General features: G+C 44.6%; 1 protein-coding gene across 1 annotated transcript in view; it reads right to left on the bottom strand.

Annotated features, from left to right (window-relative positions):
• The window catches only part of EPG5 (ectopic P-granules autophagy protein 5 homolog), a 335,394-nt gene that overhangs the window by 159,835 nt on the left and 158,883 nt on the right, over positions 1-16,676 (bottom strand). The window contains exon 24 of the mRNA XM_029580866.1: positions 9,656-9,779. Within this exon, the coding sequence (XP_029436726.1) occupies positions 9,656-9,779 (124 nt within the window). The remainder of the gene's footprint in view (positions 1-9,655; positions 9,780-16,676) is intronic.

Here is a 16,676-nt window from a genome sequence, read left to right as displayed (position 1 = left end):
TAGTCCCTTGGGCCTTTGCTCATATGAGACCCTGGCAGAGGGCGTTATTTTCTTGTTGGGACCAGAAGTCGAAAGAGTTCCAGATCCAATTGCTGCTCTTTGAACCTGCCAGGTCCAGTCTCCATTGGTGGTTGATTCCGGCCCACGTGCAGCGCAGGATGGACCTGGAGGAGCCCCAGTGGATGATCGTGACTCTCCGGCTGGGGTGTGGTTTGCAATCGCGGGCAGCACAGGGCCGATGGACAGAGCAGCAGGCGGTCCATAACTCGCTTGGAAACCAGGGCAGTATGTCTGGCATTTTGCAGTTTCCTCCCCCTGGTGAGCCATTGATCAGTGCAAGTGTTGTCCAACAATGCGACAACGGTGGCTTATATCAATCATCAGGGGGGAACCAGAAGTTGTCCAGTGACATTGGAGGCTGACCAGCTAATGCTCTGGGCGGAGCGCCATCTGATCCATCTAGCAGTTTCTGACATAGCTGGGCTCGACAACGTTCAGGCAGATTTTCCCAGTCGCCAGCATCTAGATCCTGGAGAGTGTGAACTTTCCGAGGAGGCAATGCATCTTGTGACTCGTCGGTGGGGTGTTCCTCACCTGGACCTGATGGCGACTCAGAGAAATGTGAAGGCAGCTCGGTTCTTCAGTCGCAGGAGGGAACACGGGGAAGAAGGTGTTGACGCTCTGGTCCTGCCGTGGTCTCGCGACATTCTGCTGTACATCTTTCCTCCCTGGCCATTGGTGGGCAAGGTCTTGCGAAGGATAGAGACTCACACAGGCTCAGTCATTCTTGTGGCTCCGGAGTGGCCACGGTGGCCGTGGTTTGCAGATGTGATCAACTTAGCATTGGATGCTTCTCTTCAGCTCGGTCATCTACCGAATCTTCTTCATCAAGGTCCAGTATTTTTCGATCAAGTGGATCGCTTTTGTCTAGTGGCTTGGTGTATGAGAGGCGGCAGTTGAGGAAGAAAGATTATACAGATTTGGTTATTTCCACCCTTCTGCAGGTGCGAAAAATGTCTACTTCGCTCACCTATGTTCGAGTCTGGAAGGTTTTCGATTCCTGGTGTAGTGGGTTGAATGTGTCCCCACGACGCGCATCAATTGTCCATATTCTGGCGTTCTTACAAGAGGGTCTGAAGAAAAGCTTAACGTGCAGTTCTCTCAGGGTTCAAAGTAGCTGCCCTGGGATGTTTGCGGGGAAAGATTGACGGGACATCCTTGGCGGCTCAACTGGATGTAACGCATTTCCTGAGAGGTGCTAAACATTTGAACCCTCCGGCTCGTCCAGTGTGTCCTTCTTGGAGTTTGAATCTAGTTCTCCGTGGCTTTTGCGATCTTCCGTTTGAGCCTTTGAAACAGGTCACCTTGAAAGACTTGACACTTAAGGTGATTTTCCTGGTGGCTATCACTTTGGCACAGCGCATCTCTAAGCTTCAAGCATTGTCCTGTAGGGAGCCTTTTTTCAGGATTTCGGATTCAGGGGTGTCCCTTAGGACGGTGCCCTCCTTTCTACTTAAGATTGTGGTTCTTATGGCCTGGATTGGCCACTGTTGGAAACAGGATGCTGGGCTTGATGGACCCTTGGTCTGACCCAGTATGGCATTTTCTTATGTTCTTATGAAGTTTCATTTGAATCAGACCGTGGAGTCGCCTGCCTTCACGGATTTGGATCGGAATTCGCCTCAGGCTTGCGACCAGTAAAGATTAGATGTGCGGCGGATTCTGCTTCGCTATCTGGAGGTCACTAATGCTTTTCGTTTGTCTGATCATCTGTTTGTCTTATGGCAGGGGTCAGGAACCTATGGCTCTTTTGATGGCTGCATCTGGCTCGCAAACAAATCTTTAATAAAAAAGTAAAAATCTAACAAAATCCCCCACCCTCCTGACGCCCCCCAAGACCTCCAAAATTAATTTACTACAACCCCCACCCTCCTGACCCTCCCAAGACCTGCCAAAAGTCCCTGGTGGTCCAGCGGGGATCCAGGAGCGATCTCCTGGGCTTGGGCTGTCGGCTGCCAGTAGTCAAAATGGCGCCGACAGCCCTTTGCCCTCACTATGTCACTGGGGTCGACCAATGGCGGCAGTAGCCCCTGTGACATAGTAAGGGCAAAGGGCCGTCGGCTGCCAGTAATCAAAATGGCGTCGACGGCCCTTTGCCCTTACTATGTCACAGGGGCTACCGCCGCCATTGGTCGACCCCAGTGACATAGTGAGGGGAAAGGGCCGTCGGTGCCATTTTGACTACTGGCAGCCGACAGCCCAAGTCCAGGAGATCACTCCCGGACCCCAGCTGGACCACCAGGGACTTTTGGCAGGTCTTGGAGGGGCGTCAGGAGGGTGGGGGGTTGTAGTAAATACATTTTGGAGGTCTTGGGGGGCTTCAGGAGGGTGGGGGGGTTTGTTAGATTTTTACTTTTTTATTAAAGATTTGTCTGCGAGCCCTGGACCCCCGCTGGATCACCAGGGACTTTTGGCAGGTCTTTGGGGGGGGGGGGGTTGTAGTAAATTAATTTGGCAGGTCTTGGGGGCGTCAGGAGAGTAGGGGGTTGTAGTAAATTAATTTGTTAGGTCTTGGGGGAGTCAGGAGGGTGGTGGGTTGTAGTTAGTATGGCTCTCACGGAATTACATTTTAAAATATGTGGCGTTCATGGCTCTCTCAGCCAAAAAGGTTCCCGACCCCTGTCTTATGGAGTGGTCCTAAGAAAGGACATAAGGCAACTAAAGCCACTATTGCCCGATGGTTGAAGGGAACCTTATCTTCGACATATATATGTCTTGGGCGTGCAGTACCGGATGGTTTGAAAGTGCATTCAATCTGTTCTCATGCGGCGTCTTGGGCGGAAAGTCAGTTTGTTTCGCCGCAGGAAATTTGCAGAGCGGCTACTTGGAAATCTTTACACATTTTTGCTAAGCATTACCGTTTGGACGTCCATGCTCCGGATGGTGACTGTTTTGGCAGTAGTGTTCTTCGAGCGGGACTCTCCAGGTCCCATCCCATTTAGGGCAGCTTGGGTACATCCCAGCAGTCTGGACTGATCCTGGTACGTACAGAGAAAGGAAAATTGGTTCTTACCTGCTAATTTTTGTTCCTGTAGAACAAAAATAAAGAAATACCAAGAATCAGTCCAGACGCCCGCCCATGGAATCTGGAGAGCCCATTCGGTATCGTTTTCATTCTGCAGAATATTCTCAAGTGGACAGCATTCATGTTGCACATGGAAGTACTCCCTCCATGTACATAAGTTCCAGAAGTTATGCAGTTATTTCATTAGGTGGTTTGATGTAGCCATTGGTTCTTATGTTGAGGTTATGATATATTTCATTCTGCTATGGTATGGATAATACTGAAGGATCGCAGGTGGCACACCAGTGTAAGAGGGGGTGCCTTTCAGCTTTTTTCTCTGACTCCATCTACTGGGAGACACAACCCAACAGTCTGGACTGATCCTTGGTACTACAGGAACGACAATTAGCAGGTAAGAACCAATTTTCCTTTTTTAAATATATCATAAATAAGTTTTACTGTTAATGTCTGTTTTAATGCATATTTTACGCCTTTCTTATTTTAGCTGTATATGTTGCTTTGTAATCCGCACTGATCATATTGTTTGGATGCAGGGGAATATTAAACAAATGTAAGCAATAAAATGCCTCAAAGCCTTTCCATAAATCTCTGGAAAAATCTGTCCAAGTTAGACATATTACCATGTGTCTAACTTGGTGAACATGATTATCCTTAGAAAAATTTGCAAACTACAACATTAAAGTAAAACTGTATAAGTAGGAAGCCCTTTTTGTTCAAAGCACTACTTTCTAAGCTTATGTTTTCAAGAATATAATGAGAAAATTTTTGTATTCCCATACATGTATTTCAATTCACTAATTTTTTTCAAACTCCTTTTCTTTTCTTTAGTACAAGCATTTAATTTGGCATCAAATGAATATTTATAGGCCAATAACATTAAATTTAACTGCAAAATACAAAAACAAATTTAGGAAACCAGATCAGACAACACTAAAACAAGCCTATCAATTCAGAAATTTTTTTCAGGCTCCTTAATTTTTTCCTATTACTTTAAAAAACTTTTGATAAAAACCTTTGGATTGTTTTCCTTTCATTCTATTTAGTCACTGATACTGTTTTAAGACACAATATTATTCTTGAAAACAATAAAATCTTCTTCCCTTTCCTCATGGCATCACTGTCTGAAAACATGCAGAAAAATAAACTCTGAGATCATCAGTTATGAAAGAATTTTAGGAGAATCTATTTTACTGTCATAACAGAACAAAGTTTTAGGTGCAAAATATCTTATGTAGCTTATCTACAAGTTTCTTTAATTAAATGCTAACCTTACAAACCAGGACAAGGCTCTCCCTGGTGAACAGTCTGGACCTACAACCATCATTGATCTACACAGGCATAGCATGTTATCCCACAGACTTTATTAAATGATGCATTAAAGTGAAAATCAGCTCAATAAAATGCTCCACTGGAGGTATGTCCAATTAACCATAGGATTACTCACTCAGAGACTCACTCAGGATATTTTTCTGGCCTTTCAAAGCAGCATGTGCAAGATCTGATTAAAGTTACTGCTATTTATCATTTCTAAAATGCTACTAGATATACGCAGTACTATACAGACACACAAGACATTTCCTGCTCCATGGAACTTAATTGAAATAAATAAATTAAATACTATCTAGTCAAGACAAACATGAAAGAGGCAAAGGATTTGGGGATGATCATATTTGATGATTTTAAGGTGGCCAAACAGGGAAATAAGGCAACAGGAAAAGGAAGACAGGGAGCAAAACAGTCATCAGAATGTCCCAGTATAAGTCCATGGTGAGACCTCAGTTTGGAATACTATATTCAGTTCTGGAGACCACCTATCCAAAGGATATAAACTGGTTGGAATCGGTCCAGAGGGTGGCTACTAAAATGGGGACAGATTTACAGATCTAAACATGTATACCCTAGAGGAAAGACAGGATAGGGTAGCTATGACAGAGACATTTAAATACCTCCAAGGTTTTCATTGTCAAGTTAAGTATAAAACATTGATAAGACAGGCGAAGAGAGAATTTGAAATGAAGTTGGCCATAGAGGCAAAAACTCATAATAAAAACGTTTTTTAAATATATCTGAAGCAAGAAACCTGTGAGGGAGTCGGTTGGACCATTAGATGACAGAGGGGTTAAAGGGGCTCTTAGGGAAGATAAGGCCATTGCAGACTCTAAATGAATTCTTTGCTTCCGGGTTTACTAATGAGGATGTTGGGGAGATACCAATTCCGGAGTTGGTTTTCAAGGGCGATGAGTCAGACGAACTGAACCAAATCACTGTGAACTGAGAAGATGTAGTAGGCCAGATTGACAAACTAAAGAGTAGCAAATCACCTGGACCGGATGGTATGCATCCTAGGGTACTGAAGGAACTCAGAAATGAAATTTCTGATCTATTAGTTAAAATTTGTAACCTATTGTTAAAATCATCCATTGTACCTGAAGACTGGAGGGTGGCCAATGTAACCCCAATATTTAAAAAGGGCTCCAGGGGCGATCCGGGTAACTATAGACCAGTCAGCCTGACTTCAGTGCCTGGAAAAATAGTGGAAACTATTCTAAAGATCAAAATCATAGAGCATATAGAAAGACATGGTTTAATGATGTTGCGCCCATCGGCCGCAGATGGCTGCACCCTCTCTGTCTCACCTCTTTTTTGCCTTACTCCGCTCCAGTTGGCAAGATGGCTGCCTCCGCTTCTGCATGCCGACCTACCTGGTATCTCCGGACCAGCAAGGGTGATTGCATTTGCCATTTTCCTTCTGGGATCACCTAAAGCACGCGCGCTGGCCCTCCTTTTATGTACGTCATGGCAGGAACATCGGGGGTGTTCCCTCCACAAGACGTCACTACCTCTGGGTATTTAAACTCCATTTTCCATTCCAACTATGAGTTTGCAAGGATTCCCTTCCTGCTGATTTCGCTCATGTTACAGACGCCTTCACTCTGTACTCTACCTCGGATGACCCAGGTACCTGCTCCTCGGGGACCTTGCCTCGTCCTGGGCCTCCACCCCTCGGAGGTTCCTCTCTTCTTCAGCCTACAACTACAAAGCGAGTACCCCAGCTTTCTAGCTTGTCTCTCTCTCTCTCACCTTCTACAGTGTGGATTCACAGCATACCCCGCTCTGCAGACCACTACCGGATCTACCTCTCTGGCCTACCATCTAGTGTGGATTCTCGGCTTACCCCGCTCTCAAGCCACTACTGGATCTACAGTTACCATCTATTGGTGAGAATACATCTCCGCGCATCACACTGCGGAATATCTACGGGACCACTCCTCTGGGAACACTCTCCTCTGTGCAGAGGCTCTCTGCCCATTCCTCGGGCTATTTCCATCATTGGCTGTACAATAAAGTCTCGCTTGACTCCTGTGTATGTACCATAAGAGCCAGCCTATCGCAGCAAGTCCCCACAGGGCTCCTCCCTGTGAGAGGTTCCATCTCTTGCTGCGACCAAGGGCCCACAAAACAACCAGATCATAACAATGAAACACAGTCAATATGGACTTACCCAAGGGAAGTCTTGCCTAACAAATCTGCTTCATTTTTTTGAAGGGGGTTAATAAACATGTGGATAAAGGTGAACTGGCAGATGTAGTGTATTTGATTTTTCAGAAGGCATTTGACAAAATTCCTCATCAGAGGATTCTAAGAAAACTAAAAAGTCATGGGATAGGAGGCGATGTCCTTTTGTGGATTACAAACTGGTTAAAAGACAGGAAACAGAGTAGTGCCTCAGGGATCTGTATTTGGACCGGTGCTTTTCAATATATATATATAAATGATCTGGAAAGGAATACGATAACTGAGGTTATCAAATTTGCGGCAGATACAAAATTATTAAGAGTAGTTAAATTACAAGCGGATTGTGATACATTACGGGAGGACCTTGCAAGACAAAGATTGGGCATCCAGATGGCAGATGAAATTTAATGTGGACAAGTGCAAGGTGTTGCATATAGGGAAAAACAACCCTTGCTGTAGTTACACGATGTTAGGTTCCATATTAGGAAAAAGATCTAGGCATCATAGGGATAATACTTTAAAATTGTCCGCTCAGTGTGCTACAGTAGTCAAAAAAGCAACAGAATGTTAGGAATTATTAGGAAGGGAATGGTTAATAAAACGGAAAATGTCATAATGCCTCTGATTTGCTCCATGGTGAGACTGCATCTTGAATACTGTGTACAATTCTGGTCACCACATCTCAAAAAAGATATAGTTGCGATGGAGAAGGTACAGAGAAGGGCAACCAAAATGATAAAGGGAATGGAACAGCTCCCATATGAGGAAAGGCTGAAGAGGTTAGGGCTGTTCAGCTTGGAGAAAAGACGGCTGAGGGGGGATATGATAGAGGTCTTTAAAATCATGAGAGGTCTTGAATGAGTAGATGTGAATCAGTTATTTACAGTTTCGGATAATAGAAGGACTAGTGGGCATTCCATAAAGTTAGCAAGTAGCACAATTAGACTAACTGGAGAAAATTCTTTTTCACTCAACGCACAATTAAGCTCTGGAATTTGTTGCCAGAGGATGTGGTTAGTGCAATTAGTGTAGCTGGGTTCAAAAAAGGTTTGGATAAGTTCTTGGAGAAGTCCATTAACTGCTAGTAATCAAGTTTACTTAGGGCCAGATTTTCAAAAGCATTTACTCGAGCAAAACTGGTTTTTGCTCGAGTAAATACACTTTACTCAAGTAAGTGGGCTTTTCAAAATTGCTACAATATATGCCATTGAATTGTCCATAGGATTTACTCAAGTAAGTGCACTTTACTCGAGTAAATAGCTTTTGAAAATTGCTACGATAGTATGTCACATTTACATGCGTAACTCCTTTGAAAATTACCCCCTTAGGGAATAGCCATTGCTATTAATTGCATCAGTAGTATGGGTTCTTCTTGGTGTTTGGGTAATTGCCAGGTTCTTGTGGCCTGGTTTGACCTCTATTGCAAAAAGGATGCTGGGCTTGATGGACCCTTGGTCTGACTCAGCAAAGCAATTTCTTATGTTCTTATATCGGAAAGGAGGCTGTAGAATGAGAAGTCATGGGAGGAAGGTGTGAAATAACTCCTCAGTCTACCCCCTTAAGGAAATATTTCTTTACAGAAATGATAAGTGGATGCATGGAACAGCCACTCTGTAGAGGTGGAAGAGACAAGGATAGTAGAAACTTAGAGATTGTGAGTAGGGTGGCCAACTTTTCCATGGACCATAACTGAACACCCCACTGAACTTCATGCTTTGGGAAGAGAGGGAAGAATACAAACTACTGTCAATTGTCGATCCACTCATTACTTGACTTTCAAGCACCACCTCAATATACTTTGTTTTAGAAATTGTTATTTCAAATATCCTCATAAATACATCAACTGCAGCCTCTCTCATGCAGTTTTGCTCTCTATCATAAGTAAAGCCTTTCTAATACACAGCCACCTTCATACTTCCCCATAAACACACAGACTCCTATCTTATACACACATACACCCAAACACACGGCATCCTCTCTCATACACACACTAACAAACGCACAACCTCCTCTCTCATATACACACACATCCTATCTCATACATACATGCACGCTCCCAAACACATAGCCTCCTCTCTCAGACACAGGTGGTACCCTCTCCATTTCATTAAGAACTTCCCAGCCTTTTATCTGTCTCCCTTGTGCCACCTGTCTCTCAATATGCCCTCCCCTCCTCTGTGCACTCCTGTCTTGTGCTACCCCTGTCTCTAGTCTCTTCCCTCCCTATGCTCATCTTTCTCTCCCTCCTGTCTCCCAGTACCTTACTCTTTCTCTATATCCTTTCCTCCTGTGTCCCCGTCTTGTCTCTTCCTTCTTTTGCCCCCTCTGTCTCCCATCTTCCCTCATGCTCCTGTTGTCTTTCTCCTATTCCTTGTGACCTTCCTTCCATACCCCCTCTATGTCTCTTTCCTCCCTTGCCCCCCATGTGTCTATCTTCCTTTCCCTCCCTTTTTCTTGGACTCACCCTACAACTCTTTCCCCTCCTCTATTCTTGTATCCCTTGCCTGGCTCCTACTGCCCCTCTCTTGTGTATGGGAAGTGTGCTTATTGTAGAGAAGTGGTTAGGATTTAAAAGCAGCCTCAAAAAGATAAATTTATTTTCAGGATTTGAATACGGCAAGAGAGAGAGAGCATGCGCATCAACTCAGGAAGCCTATTCCAGGCATATAGTACAGAAAAGTGTCGAATCAGGAGCTAGCAGAGAAGGGCAGGGGTCAGATAAGAGTGACTTGCTCAATGAACAGAGTTCACAAGGAAAGGCATAGGGAGAGAGAAGAGAAGACAGATAATGAGGAGCTTCCCTCTGGACTCAGAATGCAACTTGAAATGTCCTACCTAGACCTGATCCAGAAAATACATTGCTAAATTAATCTTTATAGAAATTATTTTACTGCTAGAAGGAACAGAACAAAGTGCTAACCACCCCACAGGAAATGCATTTCAACATAGCCAGCTACTCCTTGTCCAACTGCTTATTTGAATCTTGTGTGACCTCTCAGCAGTGTTTCACTGTCAGAAACAGCAGAAGCACAGAAAGAGAATAGGATGTCTCACCTGTTCATTCAGCATGACCTTGGCTAATCTGTGCGCGTCATATTGCTTTGGTAAAGAGGGAATGTAGACATCTCCTTTTTGAAAACTCTCATCCTCCAGCCAAACAATAAATACATTAAATAGCCTAGAATGTGAAAGAAAAGGACAGAGAATGCATTATGATGACCAATTACATCAAGGTTTAATTCTTGTTCATGAAGTAAGGAAGAGATGTGTCAGCAACTCACGTGGTAAATTTGTAAAAATGCTTTTCTTTTTGAAAAACTAAATATAAATAGCCTCCCCCCTCCCCGTACCTTTATTTCAAGTTGCTCTCTGGGATCGCGAGAGCCTCCTACCGTGTTCCGGGACCAGCGCTTCAGGAGATGCTTCTGATGTTGCTAGGCTATTACGATGGAATCGTTCGCCTCCATCCTAGTAGCTTAGCAACGGCAGAAGCGTCCCTAGGAGCACCGGTCCCAGATCGTAGTAGAAGGCCACCGTGATCCCGGAGAGCAACTTGAAATAAAGGTACGGGGTGGGGGGGGGGCGTTGAGGAGGGGGAACTCTGGAGGATGCCAGATTGAATTTTATTTGTGTAAGAGGAAGTAGGTGCAGGGGAAGGGGAGAAGGGACTCCCAGCCCCAATAATTATTTTTAGGATTACAGTAAAGGCGCCATTTTGGGGGTTGCAAGTTCAGCCAGGCTGTGACTTTTTTTTTTTTTTTTTTTAATGAAACCAAACTTAACCGGATAATTTCTTTTTTGGATATATCCGGTTAAGTCTAAAGTTATATGGCTAACCACAGCTGAATAACTTTATAGTTAACTGGCAAGATTCAAAAGAATATCTGGTTATGGCTAAAGTTATCCGGATAACTTTAAGCAAGTATATTCAGCAGGACACAGGTATATGAATAACCCTAGTTTGAAAGCCAAGTTTTAGGTCTATTATACTGACTTACTCCTTTATCCAAATGTGTTTAAAATACTTTAAGCAGCTCTCCTAGAAACTGTGATATTAACAAGTGCCACAAAATCTATCACTGTTTGTTCATCCAGTGAAGACTGTGGTATCACTTTTGTGAGACTATCACAAGACTCAGGGCAGTTGCACAAACAATTCTATTGTCAGGTTAATATTAGCCATGTAATTGCTACAGCATTGGTCTGAATAGGTTAATTTTTTTTTTAATGAGATTGCTTCACAGGATCTGAAATTCTGTTTATACAAGGGTAATTTTCTCTCTCTCTCTCTATATATATATATTATATATTATATATATATACACACATATATATATATATATATACACACATATACATATATATATATATACATACATACATATTGTCAGTTCTTCCCAGAACACTGACTTGACGTAACAGGCCTGAGAAAATTAAGGGGCTGGGTTCTCTAGACTGATCTGTGGTACATCAGGAACGAAAGCAGGTAAGATCCAATTTTCCTTTCCTGTTCATACCCAGATCAGTCCAGACAAGTGGGATGTACCAAAGCACCCCTATACTAGGCAGGCCTGCAAAAGACCTCGCTCTCAACACACTTCGCCAAAGGTCGGCTCGCCTGTAGCCTGAACATCTAAATGGTAATGACAAGATAAAGTGTAAAAAGAAGACCACATCACCGCTCTACAAATCTCTTGTGGCAACAAAAACTGACACTCGGCCCACGACACTGCTTGCACTCTAGTAGAGTGCGCATGCAACCCCTCTGGAATTCTTCTCCCCTTGCAAAGGTAGGTCAAAACAATAGCTTCCCTTCAGTCAATGCAATATCGTGCCCTTGGAGGCCTTGCATCCGTTTCTAGCACCTCCAAACAATACAAACAAATGATCCGACTGCCGAAAACTGTTGGTGACCTTTAGATAATGCAACAGTACCTGACGCACATCCAAGAAATGGAACTCTTTTGCATCCGGCGATTCAGCAGACCAATTCGGAAAGGCAGGAGCTCCACCATCTGATTCAGGTGAAACAAAGATACCACCTTAGGTAGGAACGAGGGTACCATGCGCAAAGACACCCCTTCATCTGAAATCTTCAGAAATAGGTCTCTACAGGACAAAGCCTGCAGCTCAGAGATCCTTCTGAATGAACAAATCACCGCCAAAAATACAACCTTCAGCGTGAAGTCCTTTAATGTCTTCCTCAATGGCTCAAATGGAAGCGCACAAAGCAACCACAAGACCAAGTTTAAACTCCACACCAGACCTAAAATATGCACTGGTGGCCACAGATGCTTGACCCCCTTCACATCCAGATGTGAGGCCAATGACATTGTCTCTGGAGTCTACCTCTGAGACACCCCAGAGCTGCCACCTGAACCCACAAGGAATTGTAAATAAAGCCCTTGAAAATCATGGACTCAAAGTATCCTTATTGTTGCAAGCACCTGCTCTCAAAAGTCAAGCCGTGAGAAAAAAGTGATCCTCCTGATTCAAGAAAATAGGACCTTACCTTAATAGCCCCTGCAAATGAGCCAATCTCAGGGACCTGTCTAATGCGCGCTGAACCAGATACGCACCACCAGTACCACCTGACCCGGATGACTTTCGATATGGCTTAACACTCAACCTATTAACGGCCACAAGGGAACACATACAGCAGGATTCCTGTTGGCTATGGAAAAACCCAAGCCTCTATACCTTCGGCTAACCTATCGTCTGTGGCAGAAGAAACTTGCTGCCTTGGCTTTGCTCCTTGACGCCATCAGATCCTGCCAGGGACTGCCCCAATGAGACTGGATAAGGCCGATGGCCTCCTTCAACAGCTCCCATTCTCCCAGGTCCAACTGTTGCCTGCTGAGATAATCCGCTTGCACATAGTCCACTCTCACAAAATGTAAAGCGGCTATCCCCTGCAAATGTCACTCCACCTAGGCAAAAAGGTCCTGGACTTCTTGGGCAACCATGTGACTCTTCGTTCCCCCTTGCTGATTGATTTAAGCCACTGTTGTCGCATTGTCCAAAAACACTCTGACCATTTGACTTCAGACTTGTGGAAGGAATTCCACCAACACCCTGCACACTGCTCATTTCAAAGCGATTGATAGTACAGGATGCTTCTACTGGCGACCACAGTCCTTGAGTCATACGTTCTTGACAGACCGCCCCCCAACCCTTGAGGTTGTTATCCATGATCCCTATAATCCAGTTGGGAACCTCTAGGCCATCCCTTTCTCCATACTGAACTGACACAGCCACCACAAGAGACTGGAACTGGAAGTAACCTGCAGAGGTAAAAACCGATGAAACTCCACGGACAATGAATTCCAGCACAACAGCAATGATTCCAGTGGAAGGTGCAGCTGGCCAAAAGCCTATGGCACCAAATTCAATGTAGATGCCATTGAACCCAGGACCTGAAAATAATCCCAAGCCCTGGGCACTGGCATCTGCAAAATCCACACCACCTGGGATAGTAACTTCAGAATCCTCTCCAAGGTGAGAAACACTCTGCTGAGGTGAATATTGAACTTCGCCCCCAAGAATTCTAGCATCTGGGTAGGGCTCAGGTGACTCCTCACCAAATTCACCACCCAGTTCAAGGACCACAACATATCCATCACTGTGCGCACAGACTGCCGGCATACCTCCTCAGATTTCCCTTGGATAAGCCAGTCGTTAGATAAGTATGACTTAGGATCCTCTCCCTGTGGAGAGCCGCTTCCACCATTATCTTTGTGAACATGTGAGGTGCAGCTACCAAACAAAACAGGAGGGCCCGAAACTGGAAACATTTCCCGAGAACCATGAAATGAAGACACTTTTGATGTTCTTCCCAAATGGGCAGACTTCCATCAAGTCCAGCAAGGCCACAAAAACTCCACTCGACGAACTGCCTCTATCAGCATCAGCAAATTTCCATACGGAAAAACGGGGAACTCGACAGCAAATGATAGAGAGAATCCACCACGAAGGCAGCATCGGATTCCATCCTTGCCTCTTCCTTCCTCTCCAGGAGATGCTGAAGCCAGAGGAGGAGCGCATGCACTACCAGCACGGAACAGATGGAGACTTGGACAGCTGTGGCTGAAGAGAAAAACTCACTCCTCAAGGGAGGCTTCGTCTTATGATCTTGCGAATCTTTCAATGATGTCCCACCTTTCACCAGAATAGTGATGCACCATGTTATTGACGGGACCAGCACATCCACTGTTGGAATCTGAAAAAACTTCTGCAAAGTATCCAGTTGAAGAGGATAAAGCTTCTGCAGGTGTTTAACTCCCTTCAGTGCTGACTCTGGGGACGCCCACTCTGCCAAAATCATCTCCTTCATTCTCAGGGGAAAAGAAGTAGGGTCCTAAACTGGAGTTTCTTGGGGCTTTGAATCCTCCAACCAGAGGCAATTTCTGTGAAACACCGGATCACAGAGTCATCCTCTGTACCTAGGGCAACCTCCCCTTCCTACAGGGAGGCTGAGTTATCAGCATATCAATGGTCCTCTGCCCCTCCAGAGTCTTCCCATGAAGGTCTGGGTGCTTCCAGGGCTCCTCACACTATCTTCAGAGACACCTGGGGAACTAAATCAAGTAGAAACACCTCCGGTGTCTTCCCCCCAGCTCTCTGCAGGACTTCCGCAGGCCGCAAGAAAGAACAAAATGCCTGGTGCAAAAAACCCAAAAGAACTCCAAGGAAAAATCCACCCAGTACCACTGACATAGATGATCCTACTGGTGGAACAGCAGGCACCAGAGTAGGAGGCACGTCTGATCCCCCCACAGGCCTCAGATAAGACATAAGAACAGAAGAAATGCCATACTGGGTCAGACCAAGGGTTCATCAAGCCCAGTATCCTGTCTCCAACAGTGGCCAATCTAAGTCACAAGTACCTGGCAAGAACCCAAACATTAAATACATCCCATGCTACTAATGTGGGCAACAATCAGTGACTATCCCTATTGATTAATAGCAGTTTATGGACTTCTCATCCAGGAACTTATTTAACCCTTTTTTAAACCCAACTACACTAGCTGCCTTAACCACATCCTCTGGCAATGAATTCCAGAGCTTAATTGTGCATTGAGTGAAAAAGAATTTTCTCCGATTTGTTTTAAATGTGCTACTTTCTAACTTCATGGAGTCTCTCCTAGTCCTTGTATTATCCACATCCCCAAGACCTGCCTGCATAGGAAACTCAGCTAAAATGGCTGCCGGAACTTAGTATTCACACCTCAGTGTGTGCCCAGGCCTTTTAACTGTGGTGGATTTAGTTGGATGCCGCAAGGGGAGTGGGGAAAATGGTTGCTGGCTTGGCCCCATCCTAACACATATACCAGGCATTGTGGCCCTTTTCTGTTGCCGCTCTCAGCTTCCTGCAGGCCTTGCACCAACATGTGCCATGAACGGTCCATTCCATCCATACTCCCCTGCCCCAATTCGCGATCAAGCTCAAACACCCCTCTGAGCTGACCTGCCTTCTATGTACAATTTCCTCCCCGCCATGGAGCAGTCGAGACTCACCACACCAAGCAAAAGGGTTGTCTTCTCTAAAGCCTTGCCTCTTCTTTGCTTGTTTCTTTTTTTGTACAAGCTTTAAACTAGGAAATGGTTAGGCAAGAAAACAAGAAACTAGGGTGGGAGTGAATGCGGCAAGGTGAAGGGGGATGGGAAAGCAAGTCCCAAGCAAACTTCCTCACAGAGGACTTTTTTTTTTTTTCAATGTTGCTCCTCCAGCCAGGCTCAACCAGATACCCCTCTGGGACAGGTAGCAACAATTGAGCTTGCACAGCTGGTCAAAACCAGTGATCTGGCCCAGGATTTGAGCCAGATCCATCGATGAGCTGCTGCACCACCCAGCCATACCACCTGATGCAGGCAGAAAATACTGGATTCCTGCTGCATAGCACTACCCCTAAGTAGTCGCTACGATGTCACAGAAGGAAAACAGTGTGGCTGTCTCCATCTATTGGTAGGGGGAAACCAACCCACTTGTCAATGGACTGGTGTAGCAGGACAAGATGGAAGTTATATTTAAAGATCCCTTTTCAGAAGGACTTCATTAACTGTGTTCCAGTTCACATGTAAATATGTGCACAGGTAACTTAATTCAATTTTTATCCATACATATTATTTAAAAGAAAAACGGTATGGGATTGTTCTCATAGCTCCAACCAGGGGGAAATCAAGAGTCAGATCCCCTATCCGTTAAGGCATATCAGGCCTGGGTGTAATGCAAACATGGTATGTTCAAAGCCCAAGGAGGATGGGAAGATTGCTGCTACACTGACTGCCCTTAATAACCAACAATAATGCTGAGGTTATGCCTCAGAAGTGGCACTCTTCCAGTACTCATGTCTGTGAGGGATCTGCAGCAACTCAGGCATACTGACTGGGGAGGAGGGATATTAGATAAGAACATAAGAACTGCCATGATGGGTCAGACCAAGGTATATCAAGCATAGCCTCCTGTTTCTGACAGTGGATAAGTACAAGACAGATCCCAAAAATGTAGATCTATTTCTTGCTACTCATTGCCGGCAATAGCAATGGCTGTCCCAAGTCTACCTGGCTAATAATGTATAGCGATTATGTAAAACAAGTTTCGTATATTTACTCAGTTAATCTGTTATACTGTATCATGTCACCCAAAGACCTGCCTTTGAGACATCCTGTTCTATGTAAACCCGGTGTGATATTTTGAATAAAATATCGGTATAGAAAAATAAATAAACAAACAATGGACTTTTCCTCCAGAACCTACCCAAAACTTTTAAACCCTGCTATGCTAGTCACCTTGATCATGTCCTCAGGCTACTGATTCCATAGTTGGCTTGTGTGTTCGGTGAAAGCACTTTTTGTGATTTGTTTTTTTATCTGCTGATTATTAGTTCTATGGAGTATTCCTTTTATTATTATTTGAAAGGGTAAATAACAGCTCTTTGTTTACATGTTCTACCCCACTCGTAATTTTATAAACTTCTATCATGTTCCCTCTCAGATGTCTCTTTTCCAAGCCTTTTTGCATTTCACAGTCTTTCTTCATCTGGGCTAGGCGGACAATAGTATACACCCACTGCTA

This window comes from Rhinatrema bivittatum, chromosome 1 (genome assembly GCF_901001135.1).
Source record: "Rhinatrema bivittatum chromosome 1, aRhiBiv1.1, whole genome shotgun sequence".
In the NCBI taxonomy this organism is placed as follows: Eukaryota; Metazoa; Chordata; class Amphibia; order Gymnophiona; family Rhinatrematidae; genus Rhinatrema; species Rhinatrema bivittatum.
Note: the sequence above shows the minus strand (reverse complement) of the source record. Positions and strands in the feature narration are given on the sequence as shown.